At 35.0% G+C, this 17,587-nt stretch overlaps 1 protein-coding gene across 2 annotated transcripts in view; it reads left to right on the top strand.

The window, feature by feature from the left end:
- LOC145675453 (serine-enriched protein) overlaps positions 1-17,587 on the top strand; it is a 765,040-nt gene that overhangs the window by 736,416 nt on the left and 11,037 nt on the right. For both annotated transcript variants that reach the window (XM_081745877.1, XM_081745876.1), the window contains exon 9: positions 7,629-7,807. In XM_081745877.1, the coding sequence (XP_081602003.1) occupies positions 7,629-7,807 (179 nt within the window). The remainder of the gene's footprint in view (positions 1-7,628; positions 7,808-17,587) is intronic.

Below are 17,587 nucleotides of genomic sequence, written 5' to 3'. Positions count from 1 at the left end.
CCATTCCATAAATTTATTCTTCTTGGTAGGTGGCTCCAAACCGTGTCTGCTTGAGCTACTATCCTTAGGAAGGGAATCAAAGAAGCCAACTTCAGTGTATGACATTGACGAAATGAGACGACGTACTTCTGTGTGGACAGATAATCCCTCATCTACAGACATTGCTCGGAGATGATGGTAATTGAGACTGAAGATCTCCACTTTATGATCCATACTAATGTCTAACTTCTCATTGCGAAATTATTCCACCCAAACCCTAAGCTGCGACATATCATTGGAATCAGGGGCGGATAGGGCCGCCGGACTACCGGGCAGCGTCCGGTGCGCCCCCCAACAAATAGCTCCCTAGATACAACATATAAAAGAAAATTTCGGACTGAATAGATCAAGCTTTAAAATCGATATGGTGTCGTGGAAGGAAACCAAAGCTATATAGAAGCAGATCTTGATGCCTGCAGAAAGACCACATACCTGCAAGTGTATCCAAACCTGCAAGACTATCAACTACAGACTGAACACATTTTTGAAGTTACCGATCCTACCTTATGTACTACGAATGCTACTGTCAGAGTTGAAAATGAACAGGAAAATTCTAGTATCATATATGCTGAGATTAGTGCTCCCAACCGTCAGCTACGAATCTCACTGTCATAGTGAAAAATGAACATGAAGGTTCTACTTTCATGAGTCTTAAAATTAGTGCGCTTCCAACATCAGGCACGATTATTGCTGTCAAAGAAAATGGACAGAAAAGCTCCAGGTCTAGTGATGTCGATTCCAGAGTCAATGAAAATATTGAAAAGTGTGATGCAGCAGGGAACAGAGCAACGAACTCTTTCATACGTCCACAAGAGGATGATATCCTCAAGTTTTTGAAACTCATCCCCATGAACTAAAATAAAGCATACCATTTAATCCTGAGTTTGCTTTTAAACGAGCAGATGGCACCAACAAAGCTGGCTGTAATATATATATATATATATATATATATATATATATATATATATTTAAAGCGTGTTCACAACTTATTGTGCAGATCAAACTAACATGTTTCTTACAATTTCTGTACGTGATAAATGTAACACTAAACACGCTTATCAGTAAAGCCCGGAATTAGTGGCGAAATAAAAGCCCGAAAATGGCTGGCAAAATTGCAAAATAAACACCCAGAAATGTTAGATAAAATCGCAATATAAAATAAACAAGCAATCACGAACTTTGGGGAAAAAATAGATACTAAAATATGTTAAAGATATAATAGGCTATAATTCGTTTCCTAATAGAATAAAATATTTTATTTTGCACTTTGTTCTTACCACTTAAAATTCTGGAAACTTGCGCAACCCGTGAAGGGACGACATCTAACAATTCATTCGCCATTCTTCAGTAGTAACAATGAAACAATAACTTAAAAACACTATCACATTTTATTCACACGTGGTTGCATTAGCACAAACATTCAAAGCACAAGAAATACTAAAGTGAAGTTATTTTACTCCTGTCAGAAAGAATTTGTTTTAGATGTGAAAATGTTCTTTCCACATCTATAGATGTCACTGAAGCATACTTGAAACATGTAATTTGGGAAGGATCCATGTCACTGTCAACAGTTGTATCAGCATCACCTTCCATAACACTAGCGATGTCCTTCAATTTTCCCAAATCTGGATTAGTACTTACAACACGATCACACTTATGCCGAATGTACTCGCCCTTGTCACCAGGTACAACACTCAGATCGTTGAGAGTATCATTGAAGATTTTCAGAGAACTAGCGTTTATTTTTTATTATTATTATTATTATTATTATTATTATTATTTTATTTATTTATTTATTATTTATTTATTTTTTTTTTCAAGCTTGGCGAAAGCACCTGGTAGCTTTGTAAAATTAATTGAAGACGCATCATCCTCATGTTAGCATAATAGAGAACAGCTGTAATCCATGTACCCCATCTCGTTATGACAGGCTGTGGTGGAAGCGGAAGTTCAGGGGCTAATTTGCGAAACCCACTTGTTCGCGAGGGAGATTTCAGAGATACCTTTTTCACATATGACACAAGAAGGTCAACGTCAGGAAAATGACAACGAACTTTCTCTGCAATTCTATGTAGCGCGTGTGCCAGACAGGTGACATGAAACATGCGTGGCAATAAAATCTTAAGGGCTTTTGCTGCACTTTTCATGTATGCAGCTCCGTCTGTGACAAAAAGAAGAACTTTATAGTACTTTACACATTCTGGCCACAGAATAATCAGCGATTTTGTAAAAACCTGTACAATTGCCGTGCCATTTACTTTTTCCAGAACTTGTAATGTTTGTGTGCCTTCTTCCCCTCCCAAAGTTCCAGTTACAACGTTGGCAATGGAACGTCCTAGAATATCGCAAGTTTCATCAATTGAAATCCATATATTTTTGTCAGCAACACTTTTACGAATATTGTCAATAGTTCTGCTGTACGCGCTATCAACCTAAGTCTTTCTCAAAGATGATTCACTTGGAACTTTTTGTTTTGTGTATTTCTCGAGAAAGTTTCTAAAGGAAACATTTTCTAACTTCCATAAAGGAATTTCCGCGTTAATTAGAGCTTCACACAGATCATTCGCAGAACTGTTAGTACGCGAAGCCGGATTCGTGACTGTTCCAAGAAGATTTTGAACCTTTTAACCAACTGATTTGCGTGTCCTTGCAGATTTGTGTTCTACAGTGCTTATATGGTGTGTTACAAAATAACGCTTTTCATCGGAAAGCACAGTTTCACATAACTTACAAAACAGTACAGAACCGTCTGTTGAAAACATAGTACGCCCGAATTCACTCACAAATTTTTCCAACTTCTGTTACTTAGAGAGACCAACTTTCGGCATCTTGAAATACTGAAACACACATAAATACCAGTTCTGTATTACGCACGCCTAAGATTCACAGTAACTGCCCACCTGGCTACTTCTTGAAAGTAAGCATCTTCGTTTGTCATTCCCAGAACCGAACACTACTTCAAAATTCCAAGAACTGAATACGCACTAGCATCCCTGCCCCTCCACTTGTCACATTCCAACGGGAATAGACCAGTTATTATCAGATACCGAGATCGCTTGGTCAGATAAGAGCGACTCAGATCTGTGCTATGCTGTCATTCATGAGTAAATAAAGAGCAGTAGAAGAGAAAACCTGTGACAATGGCAACAAATTGCTTCTAAATTGTGAAATTGCACTTTTCCTGGAAAATATCATGAAAATTGCAATAATGGCACTTATGGCATTTTGCCATTAATTCCGGGCTTTTACTTATCAGCGAGTAAGAAAACATGAGTCTTCCAAAACATATCAGACCAGCGTGGATGCTTACGTATCTAACAAAAGGGAACATAGTGTTAAGAAACTACTTCCTCATGGACAGAAAAACAATGGCAGTTTCAGATTAAGAACAGACAGGTGTCAAGTTGTCGAAGTGCTGAAACTCTCTGGTAAAAGGAGAGCTCACTTACAGAGGAAAAGTAAGTAAAGCAGCCTATAGACTGGAAGACACAGCTACAGATTATGGAAACCTTTTGGATATTATTCTTTTACTAAGCAAATTTGACCTTCCGCTTAAAAGTAATTTAGAGAAGGTCATCGAGAAGAGTAAGCTGAGTCATGTTCGAGAAGTAAGCAGAATGGTGGTCACATAACTTTCAAAAAAAGAAAAGAAAAAAGTGAATTATGTTTTGGATGCTATCAACACACTTATCACAGAATATATTTCGAAAGAAGTCTTTCAAGCTGGAATGTTGTTAAAACTTATTAAAGAAAAAATTATTGCCATTGTAAAATTCATATCTACCATAGGCCAGTATCTTTGGGTTTACTGCTGGAAATTCTGCAGAAGTTAAACCTTGATAATAAGAAATGTATTGGAAATTCAACCGATGGCGCAAGTAATATGCAAGGACAATATCTGAATTTTTCGAAACATCTATGATCAGTTACACGCGTAGTGTTGCGCTCATATACTCAATCTCGTTGTATGTGATCTGACAAAAAGTTGCATTGATTCTGTGTCATTGTTCTGCTGAATGAGTGTGCGATATTTATGCATGAGTACCGAATGAACATTTAGATCAAATGTCAACAAAGGCGTCTTACAGTTATTGCGGAAACAAGATGGTGAAAAACACTGCTTTGGAGAAAAATTTGGGTCATTTTTCGAATCCAAAAAGTACTTTATATATAGAATTGACCATAACAATAAAGAAAATTGCTTCTATAGAAAATATCACATCGAAGCTAGGTGTAAGGCGAAAGAATATATAAAAGATCTTCTCAAGTTCAAAACAATTCTGACAGCACAAATGTTCCTGAGAATACTTCAAGTAACGACCTCTCTGTCAAACCATCTCCAAACACAGGGTGCTGGGTATTGTAGTCGTATCAATGTTGCAGACTAACGGTCCCAACCGAAAGAACAGTGAGCTGATTTTGAATCTGTTAAGAATATAGCGTTAAGATTTCTGAATGGGCCAATAACAAATTTAACGAATTAAAACGTGATTCCTTTGTTTCTACTGACCTGGCGACAACTCTCCTTTGGAGATGGAAAAGTATGTTTCCCAATGAATGTGAAGATGAATATGCTTCTGATCCATTGACCAGGTACTGCATCGAAGCATTCAACACAATATTTGATACGGTAGAGTCGAGTATTTTTTTCAAAATTCAAGAAGCAAAATATTTTATGGATTGTTTGAGCCCTAGAAACTTCAACAAGAGAACTTCCAGATACGATTTTCGATAAACTAACTTATTTTCTGGGGGGAAAAAATCAGTAAAGAGGTTTCCAAGACTTCTTTAAAAGTATTCTTTTGGACTTTTCGGGGGTAGTGGAAATTCTTGAAAGTCAGTCTTGACGAGTACAACCGAGAAGAAACGATTGATTGTTCTGATGGCGCAAGTGATTCAGAATTAGAAGAAAATACATTTCTTCACAAGGAAGGCGAGTGCAAAACGTGTTGCAAAATTTATCAAATGTGCTTTTTTAATTTTGCAGAGTTGTAATATGTACAGTAATGCTTATCCAAGTTTGCTACTAGCATACAACTTTCTGTTAACTTTGCTCGTAACTCAGGTAATATGTGAAAGAAATTTCTCAAAACTGAAATACATTAAAATAGGTTAAGAAGTGCCATGTCTCAGGAACATTTGGAACATCTATATTCATGTCTGTTGAAAAAGCTTTGTTAAGGAATGTTTCGAATGAAAAGATGATAGATACAGTAGCATCAAAAAGTAGTATACTAAAACATCTGCTAATGTTGTAATATAGTACACGTACTTGTTTAACTTCGTGTAATACTTGGAACATTTTAGAATAATATGCTAATGAAAGAATATAACGTTTTAATTGTTAAGTTTTAATACTATTGACTTACTGTAGAAATAAAACCGTGCAACTTGATTTGTGACATTGAGATACTAGTGCCCCTTGTGAGAAAAAGCGCCCGCACCCGCCTAATGATGCCTATCCGTCCCTGATTGGAATCAGCTTCACTGTTAACTTTGCAAAGTTTGTGTTTCAAACCAAGGCAGTATCAAATGCATTGTTACAGCTTTCTTTGCCTCTGGTGCTTTGGTGGCATTATAGAAATCTAAAAATGCAGTAAATTCTTTCATTAAGGATTCATCAAAACAATCCAGTGCTGATCATCTTTGTGTTCTTCTAGTATCCGCCGGATGTCGACAACCTGCGAATCCACAGATTTCAACATGAGTTTAGTGTTCCATCTTACCTCAGTGTCTTGGTTAACAGTGTGTGGCAGCCGGGTTACCAATCCAGACCCCTTGAGACATGACCTACTTTACTAACTCAATCAAAAAGTTTTTTTACTGATGGCAGCTTATCTCGGAGGAAGTTATATTGAAAAGCGTTATGCAAAGTAGTTGTAATAGTAGAAATAGTGTCAGTGATAGTATTTTTCATGATAATCATAATTTATTTCATCCGTTCATCGTCATACAACGAAATTGGAAATGTCAGTTATATATATACCAATATACATAAACATACATACTATTATTACATATGGATTCTTATAGATTCACTTATTTACTTACTATACATTTAATTTTACGCATACGAATTATTTTGTACATATTCTTCAACCGAGTAAAAACATTGATCTATCAAGTACCTTTTAAGTTTGGATTTAAAGGTATTTACAGAGAGCTGATTTTTTATACATGATGGAAGTAGATTGTATAATAGAGTACCTTTATACGTAACTGATTTATTGTATATATTTGTTCTATGTGCATGCAAATGAATGTCATCTTTACTTCTTGTATTGTACCTGTGAATGTCTTTGTTAACAATAAATTCACTACTATGTTTTTTCAAATACATTAATATTTCGAACAAATACATTGAGGGAATTGTAATTATTTCCAGTTCCTTAAAAATATTTCTGCAAGAAGAGTTCCATTCTACTCCTGCAAGTTTAGTTTAGTGGTAGTAGTGTTAATAGTAGTAGTAATAGTAGTAGTAGTATTAATAGTAATTGTAGTAGTAGTGGTAGTAGTAGTAGTAGTATTAATAGTAATAGTAATTGTAGTAGTAGTAGTAATCATACTGTTTTCGTATTACTAGTAATAACAGTAGTGGTATTCGCTGTCGTATTAGCATAGTAACGAGTAGTAGTAGTAGCAGTGGCAGCAATAGTGGAATTAGCACTAGTATTCGTAATCGTAATAGTATAGTAGTATTTGCAGTAGTTGTAGTATTAGTACTACATACGTGTAGCAGTTTTACCTATTTTCTCTGTTATTCGTAACGCACTAATGAGTGTAGTATAAGACTTTTCATCCATGAGTTGTATTATAAATAAACATTGCTGGACAGAGCAAGCACAGATAACAAGTAGACAGACAGAATAGGAATATAGTAATTGTAGAATTAGTATTAGTAGTAGACGTAGTGGTAGTAGTAGTAGTAGTAGTAGTCGTACTGTTTTCGTATTACTAGTAATAGCAGTAGTGTGCTATTACTAGTAGACAGACAGAATAGGGATATAGAAAGCAAACCTTGGGTAACCTTTTACACAATTTTCCCATTCGAGAAGGACAAATAGACATTGCAGTGTTACGGCGACACATTTCTCATTTTCCATTGAATAGTGAAGGATTGACTTATCAGACTTGGTTATTCTCAGGACTATTACACCCGGCCAGTTTATGGTCCGGCCCGTTCTTCGCTCGGTTCGGGATTCGGGCCGGGTCGGGTTGAGCCGGGCATAGAATACAGATTCAGCCGGACCGAGCCGTCTTCGGGTCTGGGTTTGCAGGGATCTGGTGGTTACCACGTTTTTTCTTTGGCTTGTGCGCGTGTGGTCTTGGATTTTATCTCGCTCTTATCGTACGTTCTTCAGACTTCACATATAACAACAGATTTACATTTACATTTAATATAGCCTCAATCCTTAAAAGAAACACTAAACTAAATCAGATACATTATCATGATTATATAATGTAGTATTTTTATATTTTGAAACAAGAACTATGCATTGTTTTTTATTTAAAATAGTTAGTTGAGTGCTGTATGTTTGTTTATAATATTATTATTTTTTATTTACTATCGTGATTATTTCTTTTAACAGGGTAGTAGAGGTGAAGTTTGTGGTGGATTTAGTGATGTGCCATGGGGGAAGACAAGTGCTAAAGGTCATTATATTCCATCAGAGAAAGCATTTCTTTTCACTTTGGCAAACAATCAAGATGTTCCACCCACAAAATATGACATTGTAAAAAAGATGTTTGCTATTTGTTATCACCCAGAGTAAGTTTTGTACATTTATTTGTTTTACAGCATGTAGTTCATTTTATTGCATGTGGTTCCGTACTCAGTTGTCGTTGTATGTCTAAACATTCCATTTTTTTCAAACTTAAAATAATTTAGAATTCGTGGATCTATACAGGAGAATATAGGCATAACTTTAGTTCATATGCCACAATGAATCAAACAATAAGTTTAGAATCAATGCATTCTTTGCTGTTTGGTTAGAGTCTGTTTAACGTCCCTTTTGTACACCAAGGCTTCTGTGCACGTGGACCTACAGTTTAAGTTTAAACCTGAACCACCATAATGTATTCCGATTTCAAGGCTCTTGCACCGGAAATCAAATCCGGGATCCCATCCACCAAAGACGCGCACGCTAGCTACTAGACTAGCGGGGAATGCAATAGTTACATGGCATTTTCTCGATTTTTCGTGTGCAGAAACAGGTGTTTGGATTGCAAATACCTGGGAAGCGCTCAGTATTATCAAGGACTGAAAAGTAAAAACAATGGTTGAGCACACTGGGAATATAGGATAATCCGTAAAAATAATTAACAAGTTTTTCCCAATATTCTTGTTCTCATAGATATACGGTATTTTACAACTTACGATGAAGGAATTAAACGTGTGAATTTCTCCATTATATTTTCAGATGCGACACTGAAGGTATCTATGATAAAGTACTATAATGTGACCAATCCACTCGATTGAGAATTGAATATTGTTATGCTACTGATTTAAAGCTATCCAAAAATTAACTTCATATTCAAAGGAAGATATTCATTTTAACACTTGTACATTTTCTCTCATATGTTGTTTCCTTCAAATGATAAGATAAACCTGAAGCTGAAAGATCTCTGTATTTTCGTATCTGTAGTGTGTCCCTTAATTATATTAGTCGTGTTAATATAGGGTGCTGACATACGAACACGTAAGATTGCATGTTTCTTTTTAAAATTCCTTAGTGGTTGCAGAGATTTTGAGAGATTTTTTTTTAAAGCCTGTTCGTGATTGGAGAAAATAGAGAAAGAGTAAGCCTACCTACATTTTCAGGAAATTGAGTGAGGAAATTACTCAAGTCTTCCGTTAACTTGCAGGTCTTACGAGATCCTTGAACTGAAAAGCATTTTGAGTCAATTGAAAACTTGATGATTTCCTTAATCTGGAAAAGATTAAATACAAGGGGGAGTTATAAGTTTTGCGATATTTCCAGAACCGAAACAACAGGCGCGTGATCGACCGTAAGTGTAAAGTAAATTGCTCAAGAAGTACTATGGCAAGTGGACTTTTAACACGGAGGCCACCACTCCGTCAGTATCTCCAGTCAGTTTTTAGTGATAGTGACGAAGAGTGCTCAATAATGTCTGATACGTAAACTATTACTACTTGAGTTCGAATTGGGGCATAACGCTGCGGCAGTATTCCAAAACATTTCTCATGTGAAAAGGAAAGATGAAGTGAACAACAGCACAGCAACTAATTGGTTCCAGAAGTTTCGTGCAAGTTGGGAAAATGTCAAAGATCAGCCAAGGTCCGGCTCCCCCAGGGTAACAGATTGGGCTATCCGAGCAGTTGGACTGGATATATGCAGCATTACACCAAAAATATCTCCTGCATTAATAACCGAACGCTTGCTCTGCTGCAAGTGAATGACGCAAAATCACATTCAGCTCAAAAAATGTAACAAAAATGCACAAACTAGATGGGTTCCACTTGATACCACACCCGTCATATAGTCCTGACCTTGCCCCTTCGTATTACTACCCCTTTTGGTCCATGATAAACTCATGATGCTTCACCAACCGCAGGAGATGGAAACAACAGTGGATGACTTCTTTCCCTCTAAGGACTTGGCGTGGTATCGAAGTAAAATCGAGGAACTGGCAGAAAGGTGGCTGCAGACTGTCCAACAAGAGAAGCCATACTTTGAATGTTAACCTGCTTCCATTGTACTATAATAAATACACGTATGTTGTATACCAAAATATTGCAAGACTTATGACCCACTCTTGTATTATTCTCCGTAAGCAACTGTGTGTGCATTCCGTAACAAAAATGTAGGGGAATGGATGTATACTATTTAAGAGAAGCTAAGGTAATATTATGGGCATGTATAAAGGATGTAATTTTCTGTCTTACTGATTGACTGTTTTGTATGGTTTTTAAAAAATCTGGAAATTTTCTCTTGAAATATTTGACTAAATATTTAACAGATTCATGTAGCAGGTGATTGCGACAAAAAAAAAGGGGGGGGGGGTTATAAAAAGTTTTGCTTATTTTTCGTTCCAAAATTACCGATTCACTCATTCATGGTATTATTAATAATGGGATTTTCCTTCAAAACTTAATTACCATCTCCTCCTGTACATGCAAGTATTTTCTCATTCATTTGCTTTCGTATATTAATACGTTTTTGTTCTCTTTATTAGTCCAAATACATAGGCTCTCGTTACTATTCAGCCATTTTTAAAATCCATTACTATCATTTGAGAAGTCATTTAATTCCTTTACGCATTATCTTTCAAACAATTATCTAATTATTTTTCTATATTACTTGTGAATGGTGATTTAAATGTGCTTTGATCTCTATATTTAGGGGACAGAAAGCTTTTTCTGGATGCGGCACTCTTCGCCGTAGGTTCGGAAAGAACTTTTAAAAATGAAGGAATTCTATTTTACATATTCACGACATTAATTGTAAATTGACACGACCAAAAGAAATAACTCTATCGAGTTCAGGAGCGTATTAACGCTAAACGATTTTTTAACTCAGACTTACCTAAACTTTGGAAGGAAACAGAATATATGATTGAAAAGACAAAAATGTTAATAAGAACATTTTTCATCATGTTTTTTTTCTTTCTTATTTATTTATAATAAGAACCAGAAACCAAAATTGAATATCGACTCAATAGCAGATTACATTACACCCCGTCACTGGTACCTTCACTGTTACAATTTAAAATATTGACTAGGTAATAGTAAGTGTTTGTTACTTAGTGTTTCTAATTTTTTATTATGTAATTAACTCCCCTTACATACTATCTACACTAAAACTTTTACTTACCTTTATCTTACAATGCTGGCTCCGTCAGCGAATATTCGACATTATGTTTGCTTGAACTTAATACAAGATACAGTAGAGCTAGGAGCGTTCAGCGATATATTGATATGCGGGGCAATCCAAATAAAATCGACCAATGATGGTTGCTGACAAAATTTAGTTTTTTATTAATTTTTTACCTAAGTTTGTACCAGATTCAGAGAGTTGAAAGCAGATATTCATTTATTTTTTTAGCCGCGCAGGTTTTGTCGTAGTGGCCATTTTGTATAGGCGCCTGAGCATATTTTGAATTTTTCAGAAGATTCCGTTAAATGCTGTAACTTTTTAGGTTTTAAAGATAATGAGTTCAAACCAAAACCATATGAAATTTAATGGAATGGACAACATTCTGTATTGTGTGCACACTGGGACGTACTTTAGAATGTTGAAAGAAAAAGCTCTGAACATTGCGGTTAGAAACCTAGAAATGGCCATTTTGGAATGTACATCTTAAAACAAAATAAAGAGACTCACCTTCAATTTGTGTGTGTGTGTCTGTGAGGGGGGGGGGGTGTATGTGTGTGTGTGTGTCTCTCTCTCTCTCTCTCTACATTAGATTAGATAACGTCCCAAACAAGTTTCAGATCTGAGAACCATTTAGTTGATTTTTTGGGAACTTTTAAACATTGCAAATTTTCGAAAATCGTGTATTTTCACCATCAAATATCTCAGGAAGGACACAAGTGAAAAATCTTAAATTTGCACAAAATAGATGATAGTTATTCAGTAACAAGTGGGTGAAATTGCATCACTGAGACTTCAGTGGTTTCTGAGTTATAAGTTTTTTCTTCACTGGGACTTAATATCATGAAGCGCCATGAGGAGTGAATATAAACTTTGTAGCAAAAGTCAAAATAACACGACAGTAATGTTTAATGGGTAAAGTATGCATAATTTATGAATTATACTTGTACCAAAAAAAAAAACCTCTGTTATTTCTTTTCTGGCTATAGCGCTGCTTGTAAGACATCAGTGAGGTTAACAGTTGACTAATTTGTGTACAGAGTTCGGCACTGATATTGAAAGTATGACCTATAAGAGTTGTGAACTCTGTGGGTGTGAGTTTCCGGAGAACCTTAGTGATTAGCACCCACACTTTGTCATTCGTAGATAGTTTTAAAAAGGTTCTTGGGCCATGGGGATGGAAAAAGTTACTAAAAGATCGTTATTTTCCTGACTGATGTCTTTAATTCTCCCAATCGACCATTTCTCGTCGTAAATGCAGGCTACGGTTCATTAGGTGCAAATGACAACATGCTATGTTCTTCATAACATCTGATTTGTGTTTGCGTCAGAGGTATAAATCTATATGATCTGGCAATGATAGTTCTTTTACAAGTAGCAAATCTCGAATTTCTTGCTGTTTGACAGCACTTCTTCTGATAAAACATAGATAAATTGTATGTCTGAGATACTATCAACACAAAACCTGTACATCTGTTGAGCTGTTAAAATCGCGAATTTCACATCATTGCAACAAGTTATAACTCAGAAACCACTCAAGTCTCAGTGATGCAATTTTACTCACTTGTTACTGCCCAACCATCGTCTATTTTGTGCAAATTTGAGATTTTTCACTTGTATACTTCCTGAGATATTTGATAGTGAAAACACACGATTGTAGAAAATTCGCAATGTTTAAAAATTTCCAGAAAATCAAGTATATGGTTCTCAGATCTGGAACTTATTTGGGACGTTGTTTACTATCTAGTCTCTATGTAGACAGAAAATTGAAGGTGAGTCTCATTTATTTCGTTTCAAAATGAATATTACAAAATGGCCATTTCTAGGTTTCCAGCCGCAATGTTCAGAGCTTATTCTTTCTACATTCTAAAGTACGTTTCAATGTACACACAACACAAAATATTGTCTATTCCATTAACTTTCATATGGTTTTGGTTTGAACTCATTATCTTTAAAACCTAAAAAGTTACAGCGTTTAACGGAATCCTCTGAAAAGTGCAAAATACTCACACGCGCCTATACAAAATGACCGCTACAAACAAACCTGCGCGGCTAAAAAATAAATGAATACCCGTTTTCAACTCCCTGAATGTGGTACAATCTTAGGTAAAAAAATTAAAAATAAATAAATTTTGTCAGCAACTTTTGACCTGAAAATTAGTCAGTTTTCTTTTCATACTAGTAGACTAACAGTAAACTTTCGGGTATCATTTCTAATTTTAATTATAATCAATTAATTTTGAAGTTAATTTTAATTTTAACAATTACTTTCTTCTTTTCTAATTTCAGTCCGTTAAGTTTTTAGTAGTTTATCCAACTATGTGTTTTAATTATGTTTATGGACGTACCCATATCCATTACTCAATAACGTCCAACCTTGCTCTTTCCTTTACGTTCATGATAATGCTGTGCGCTCCTCAGCAAAAGTTCGCAAACCAGTCACTATCATTGCAGGTAAAAGTTGGACGGCATCTCAGACTAGCACTGATTTCCTCACACTGAAAATTCAATGAAAATTCAAAGAGTGAGAAATGTACGACTAGATTGAGATTGTATTCGGGTATTCAGATTATTGTACCTGTGCGCTAATCACTAACATTACAAAATCCGCTGTTTGACCAACGAATGCAAGAATAAATGCATGTAAGCAGTCAGAAAGAGGACTCGCATATCGTAGTGCTTACGACACCGGCACGGTAAGCCTATGAGACCCAGAATTGATTTTTAATCTAATTGCACATTTTTCACTCTGAATTGCACTGATCACAATAAATTGTTTACCTTTCTATACGATTTCAATACACAGTAGCATCAAAAAGTACATCTGCTGTCAGAGCTAAAATTTTGTTCACAATGAAAATCTTAGCGATTTTTTTTTTTTTTTTTTCGTTCCTGCAATACTTTGGATATGTTTGCATTTGTACTATATTATTATGTATAACTGTTAATTTGTGTTAAGCATGTCAAAGGCCTCTTACTGAATTTTATTTCTATTTTTAAAAATCAGTGAAAGCCACATGAAAATAAATGAATAAATGTGTACTTTGAATTGCGTTCTTTACCTTTTAATGCTCAGAATGTCTAGAACACTGAACATTAATTTCAAAACATAAAAAAGAAAAATCACAGATCTCATAAACAATACTTTTTATCATGGTCAAGACGCAGTGGCGTAACGGTAGCTATGCGGGATCGCGTGCAAAAATAAATTTCGGGGCCCCTAAAAATATAATAAAAATTTACAGGAACTAAATGAGTTAGAACTAGTTACGACATATTGTAGCAGACAAAAAACAAGAAATTGCACTGTTTATCATAGGATTCAAATTCAATTTTCGCTCTCCTTGTATTTTTATCTCCGCGTATATTTTAAATATTCATAAAACTGCACTTACATTGTCTTCTAAGAAAACTGAAACATGTAGTATACTTCCCAGCATACGAAGGTGCTAATGATTTCACTAACATAATGGACTTGTTGAGATGACTCAGATCATTGTCTATTTTAAATCATAACATTTCGGAGATAGTTCTTTATGTTTTAACTTGAAAGACGAGCGTTCATCCGAGGAAATAGTAGCCAGAAGAATAAGATACATATAAAACGCTGTGCCTAAGACTGGTACTTAGTTTCCATGATTGAATTTTCTGTTATTATTTGTTACTACAGCAGTGGGGATTCATGAGACTATATCTTCTTTCAGAACATTTCTTAAACATACCACGGGGTGGAAACTCACTAGATAAATCTTCCTTATATTTATTTTAAAAAATCACTGCTGCATTGTGAACTCGCCGGAAGCAAAATTTAGAAATTTCGGAAAAATTACTTTGGAGAAATGGCTAACATTTTGTATAACATCAAATCTCTTACGTAGCTGAGCTAAAACAATCTCCAAATAACCATTAAATGTAGTAACAATGAAATATGTTTTTGGATCACTAGTAGTTCGTCCTGATATTTTTTTAAACTGTACTAAAATGCCTTACTTTGCCATACTCATAGCTGATGTGCTAACTTCACCAAACTTATTCCTGCAACACTATAAATTGTTTGCTACGTTTTGAAGAATAGAATATGCTTATCATGCTTTACATTTTCTAACAAAGAATTTGCGATGCTAAATTAGTACATTGTAGAATCTTTGTTTGTAAGACTGTCTGACAAATTAATTCAAAATTTCGAATTCAGAATTAATTCAAAGTGATTTTTTAAGCCAACAGCTTCATGTGTTTTCTTCTTTTTATTTGATGCCAATATTATTTTAGACAGCGCTTTAACAACATCAATACATGCATGGCGCAAAGATTTAATCGCACGATATCTCGAAATTGCAGAAATGAGCAGCAGTCTTTCCCGTTATGTAGGAGAAACCCTGACATAGCTTTACAATGCAATGTGTAATTTTAAATATCAGTAATAACATTTATTCCTCTTAGCTTGATCTATTTAATTTCGTACCCAAGATATTTGGGAACAACACGTTCCCCTATTCCCCCGCCAGACACGCCCATGATCTCTATATACCACGTTGGATTTGTGAATCTTGCTCTATGTTTCGTCTGAGTCTTAAAATTATTCCTTTCGTTAGGGATTGAAATGATCAGAGATAAGAAATGGCATTCAATACCATTGCGCATAAATGTTACTGTTTTTAACGCTGGAGTGGAACTGACACTTGAAACAGGTACAATCAGAAACAATATAAAGTATAGATTGGAGGCATAAGAAATGATAACTCCAACCTATACTTAATAGTGTTTCTGACTGTACATAATGATAAATGATAATCCGATGATGGTACATTGTTTGATTCGCTTTAACGTATCATATTTATTTGCCGTGAAATTAGATGACTATGAACTTGGTTAATAGTTTCTCCAAGTTGATCGTGAGCATCATTTAAACATGCTTCGCTTTAACCCTCTTTCTTCTATGTGATAACGTGGATGAAGATGCCCTTAACTTCTAAACTAGTCTATGCTATTCTATAAAATAGTACAAATAAGTGACTCATCATAGCTTAGGCCATATTACTGTAGGGATGAACGTAAAATTTGGAGAGAATATTCCTTTTGTCACGAAAGAAATGGATAAGGATGAATTTTGGTAAATAAGTTTTCTAATAAACGGGTAAAGGGAATTAGATTTCCTTTGCCAAGAATAATGTATCTCACGAATCCCTAAAATTAGAAAGATGAAATTGGATACATGAATTCTCCATTAAAAATAAGGGAAAACATGTTTCAGTTTATTTTATTTTTTTAAATTTTAAGTTAAACATAATGAAACATTTTAGCGTTTCTGAAAATTTTGTACCGAATGGGAAAAAGGGGCCATTTTCAATAATATTGAAATTTCCCTTTATTTATTCACAAAGTACTGGATGTAGGGATTCGCTTAACTTGAAAATATGAAATTCAGCATAAGATTTTTAATCAAAAATAGTGAAATTCCGCTTCTAAGGGGAAAAAGAGAACCATTTCTGTAATTTCCGAATTTCCCTTTCTTTATTTAGAGAGTACCCAATTTGAGGATTTGCTTAAGTTGAAGATGTGAAATTCGATATCAACTCTCAATCTTACATATTTCAGCCTTTTGAAAGTTCCACTCCTAAGAGGGAAAGGGGGCAATTTCTATAATGTATATTTGATATTTCCCTTTATTTATTCTCAAATGCTGAATATGGTGATTTGCTCAAGTTGAAGATTTGAAAATCGGTATATAACTCTCAAATAAAATAAAGGAATATGTATTTCATCCTCTGTGAAAATTCTGTTTCTCAGGGAAGGGAGAAGAGGAACATTTTCTATAATATTAAAATTTCTCTCAATTTATTCATAAATTCTTTAATCTAAGGATTTGCTTAAAGATGTGAAATTCGTTGTATAAACTTTTAATTTCAAATTAGGAAACACTGAGTTAAACATTTTCGAAAATTCCGCTTCTAAGAGGGGAGCAATTTGTACTATTATATGAAAGAATGAAAATGAATCACTCATAGATCCCCAGGTCATAGTAATATATCAAGAAACGTGAAATGTGGACAGAAAACTCTTTTTGTTACGAGAGCAGTGAATTACAAAGTCATATTGTGAGATACGTATGCTAAGGGAGGGAAGGGAGATTCAAAGATTACGTATACTAAGGGAGAGGAAAGAGATTCAAATATTTAGCCCTCAAGAATCCCTGAAGTTACGGAAATGAAACTAAGTATACTCGATATAAAATCCTCATGAAGAATAACCGGTTAGGTGTCCTAGCATTTTTGAGAAATCGCGTTTTAAAAATAAAGGTGTATCTTCTATTTTTCTCCCCTGGTTCGATCCCAACTCACACCAAGTGAACATTGTGATGGACAAACACCGTGTGCGTGGATTTTCTCGGGGTCTCCCGTTTCCTCCCACTTTCTTCATTCCACTATTTCATTTATTTTTCATCATCACCGTCTCCTTTAGCCTAGCCGGCATAACCGTAGGACGTAAAACTTAAAGATTTCATTTCACTTCATTTCTATTTTTCGTCTCTGGATTAAAAGCAACGTTGTCTATTGTTAGTGATCGTATCATGGGAACCAAGATATAAACTTCAAAATGAATTTTAGAACATACTTAGTATTAGGGATGGCCAAAATTTTCCGGATTCCGGAAATTTTGTTTTCCGGAATCGGAAAATTTACTTTCCGGAATTCAGAAAAATTCCGGAATTCACA

The sequence above is a fragment of the Thermobia domestica genome, chromosome 18, assembly GCF_964235325.1.
Source record: "Thermobia domestica chromosome 18, izTheDome1.hap1.1, whole genome shotgun sequence".
Lineage (NCBI taxonomy): Eukaryota > Metazoa > Arthropoda > Insecta > Zygentoma > Lepismatidae > Thermobia > Thermobia domestica.
Note: the sequence above shows the minus strand (reverse complement) of the source record. Positions and strands in the feature narration are given on the sequence as shown.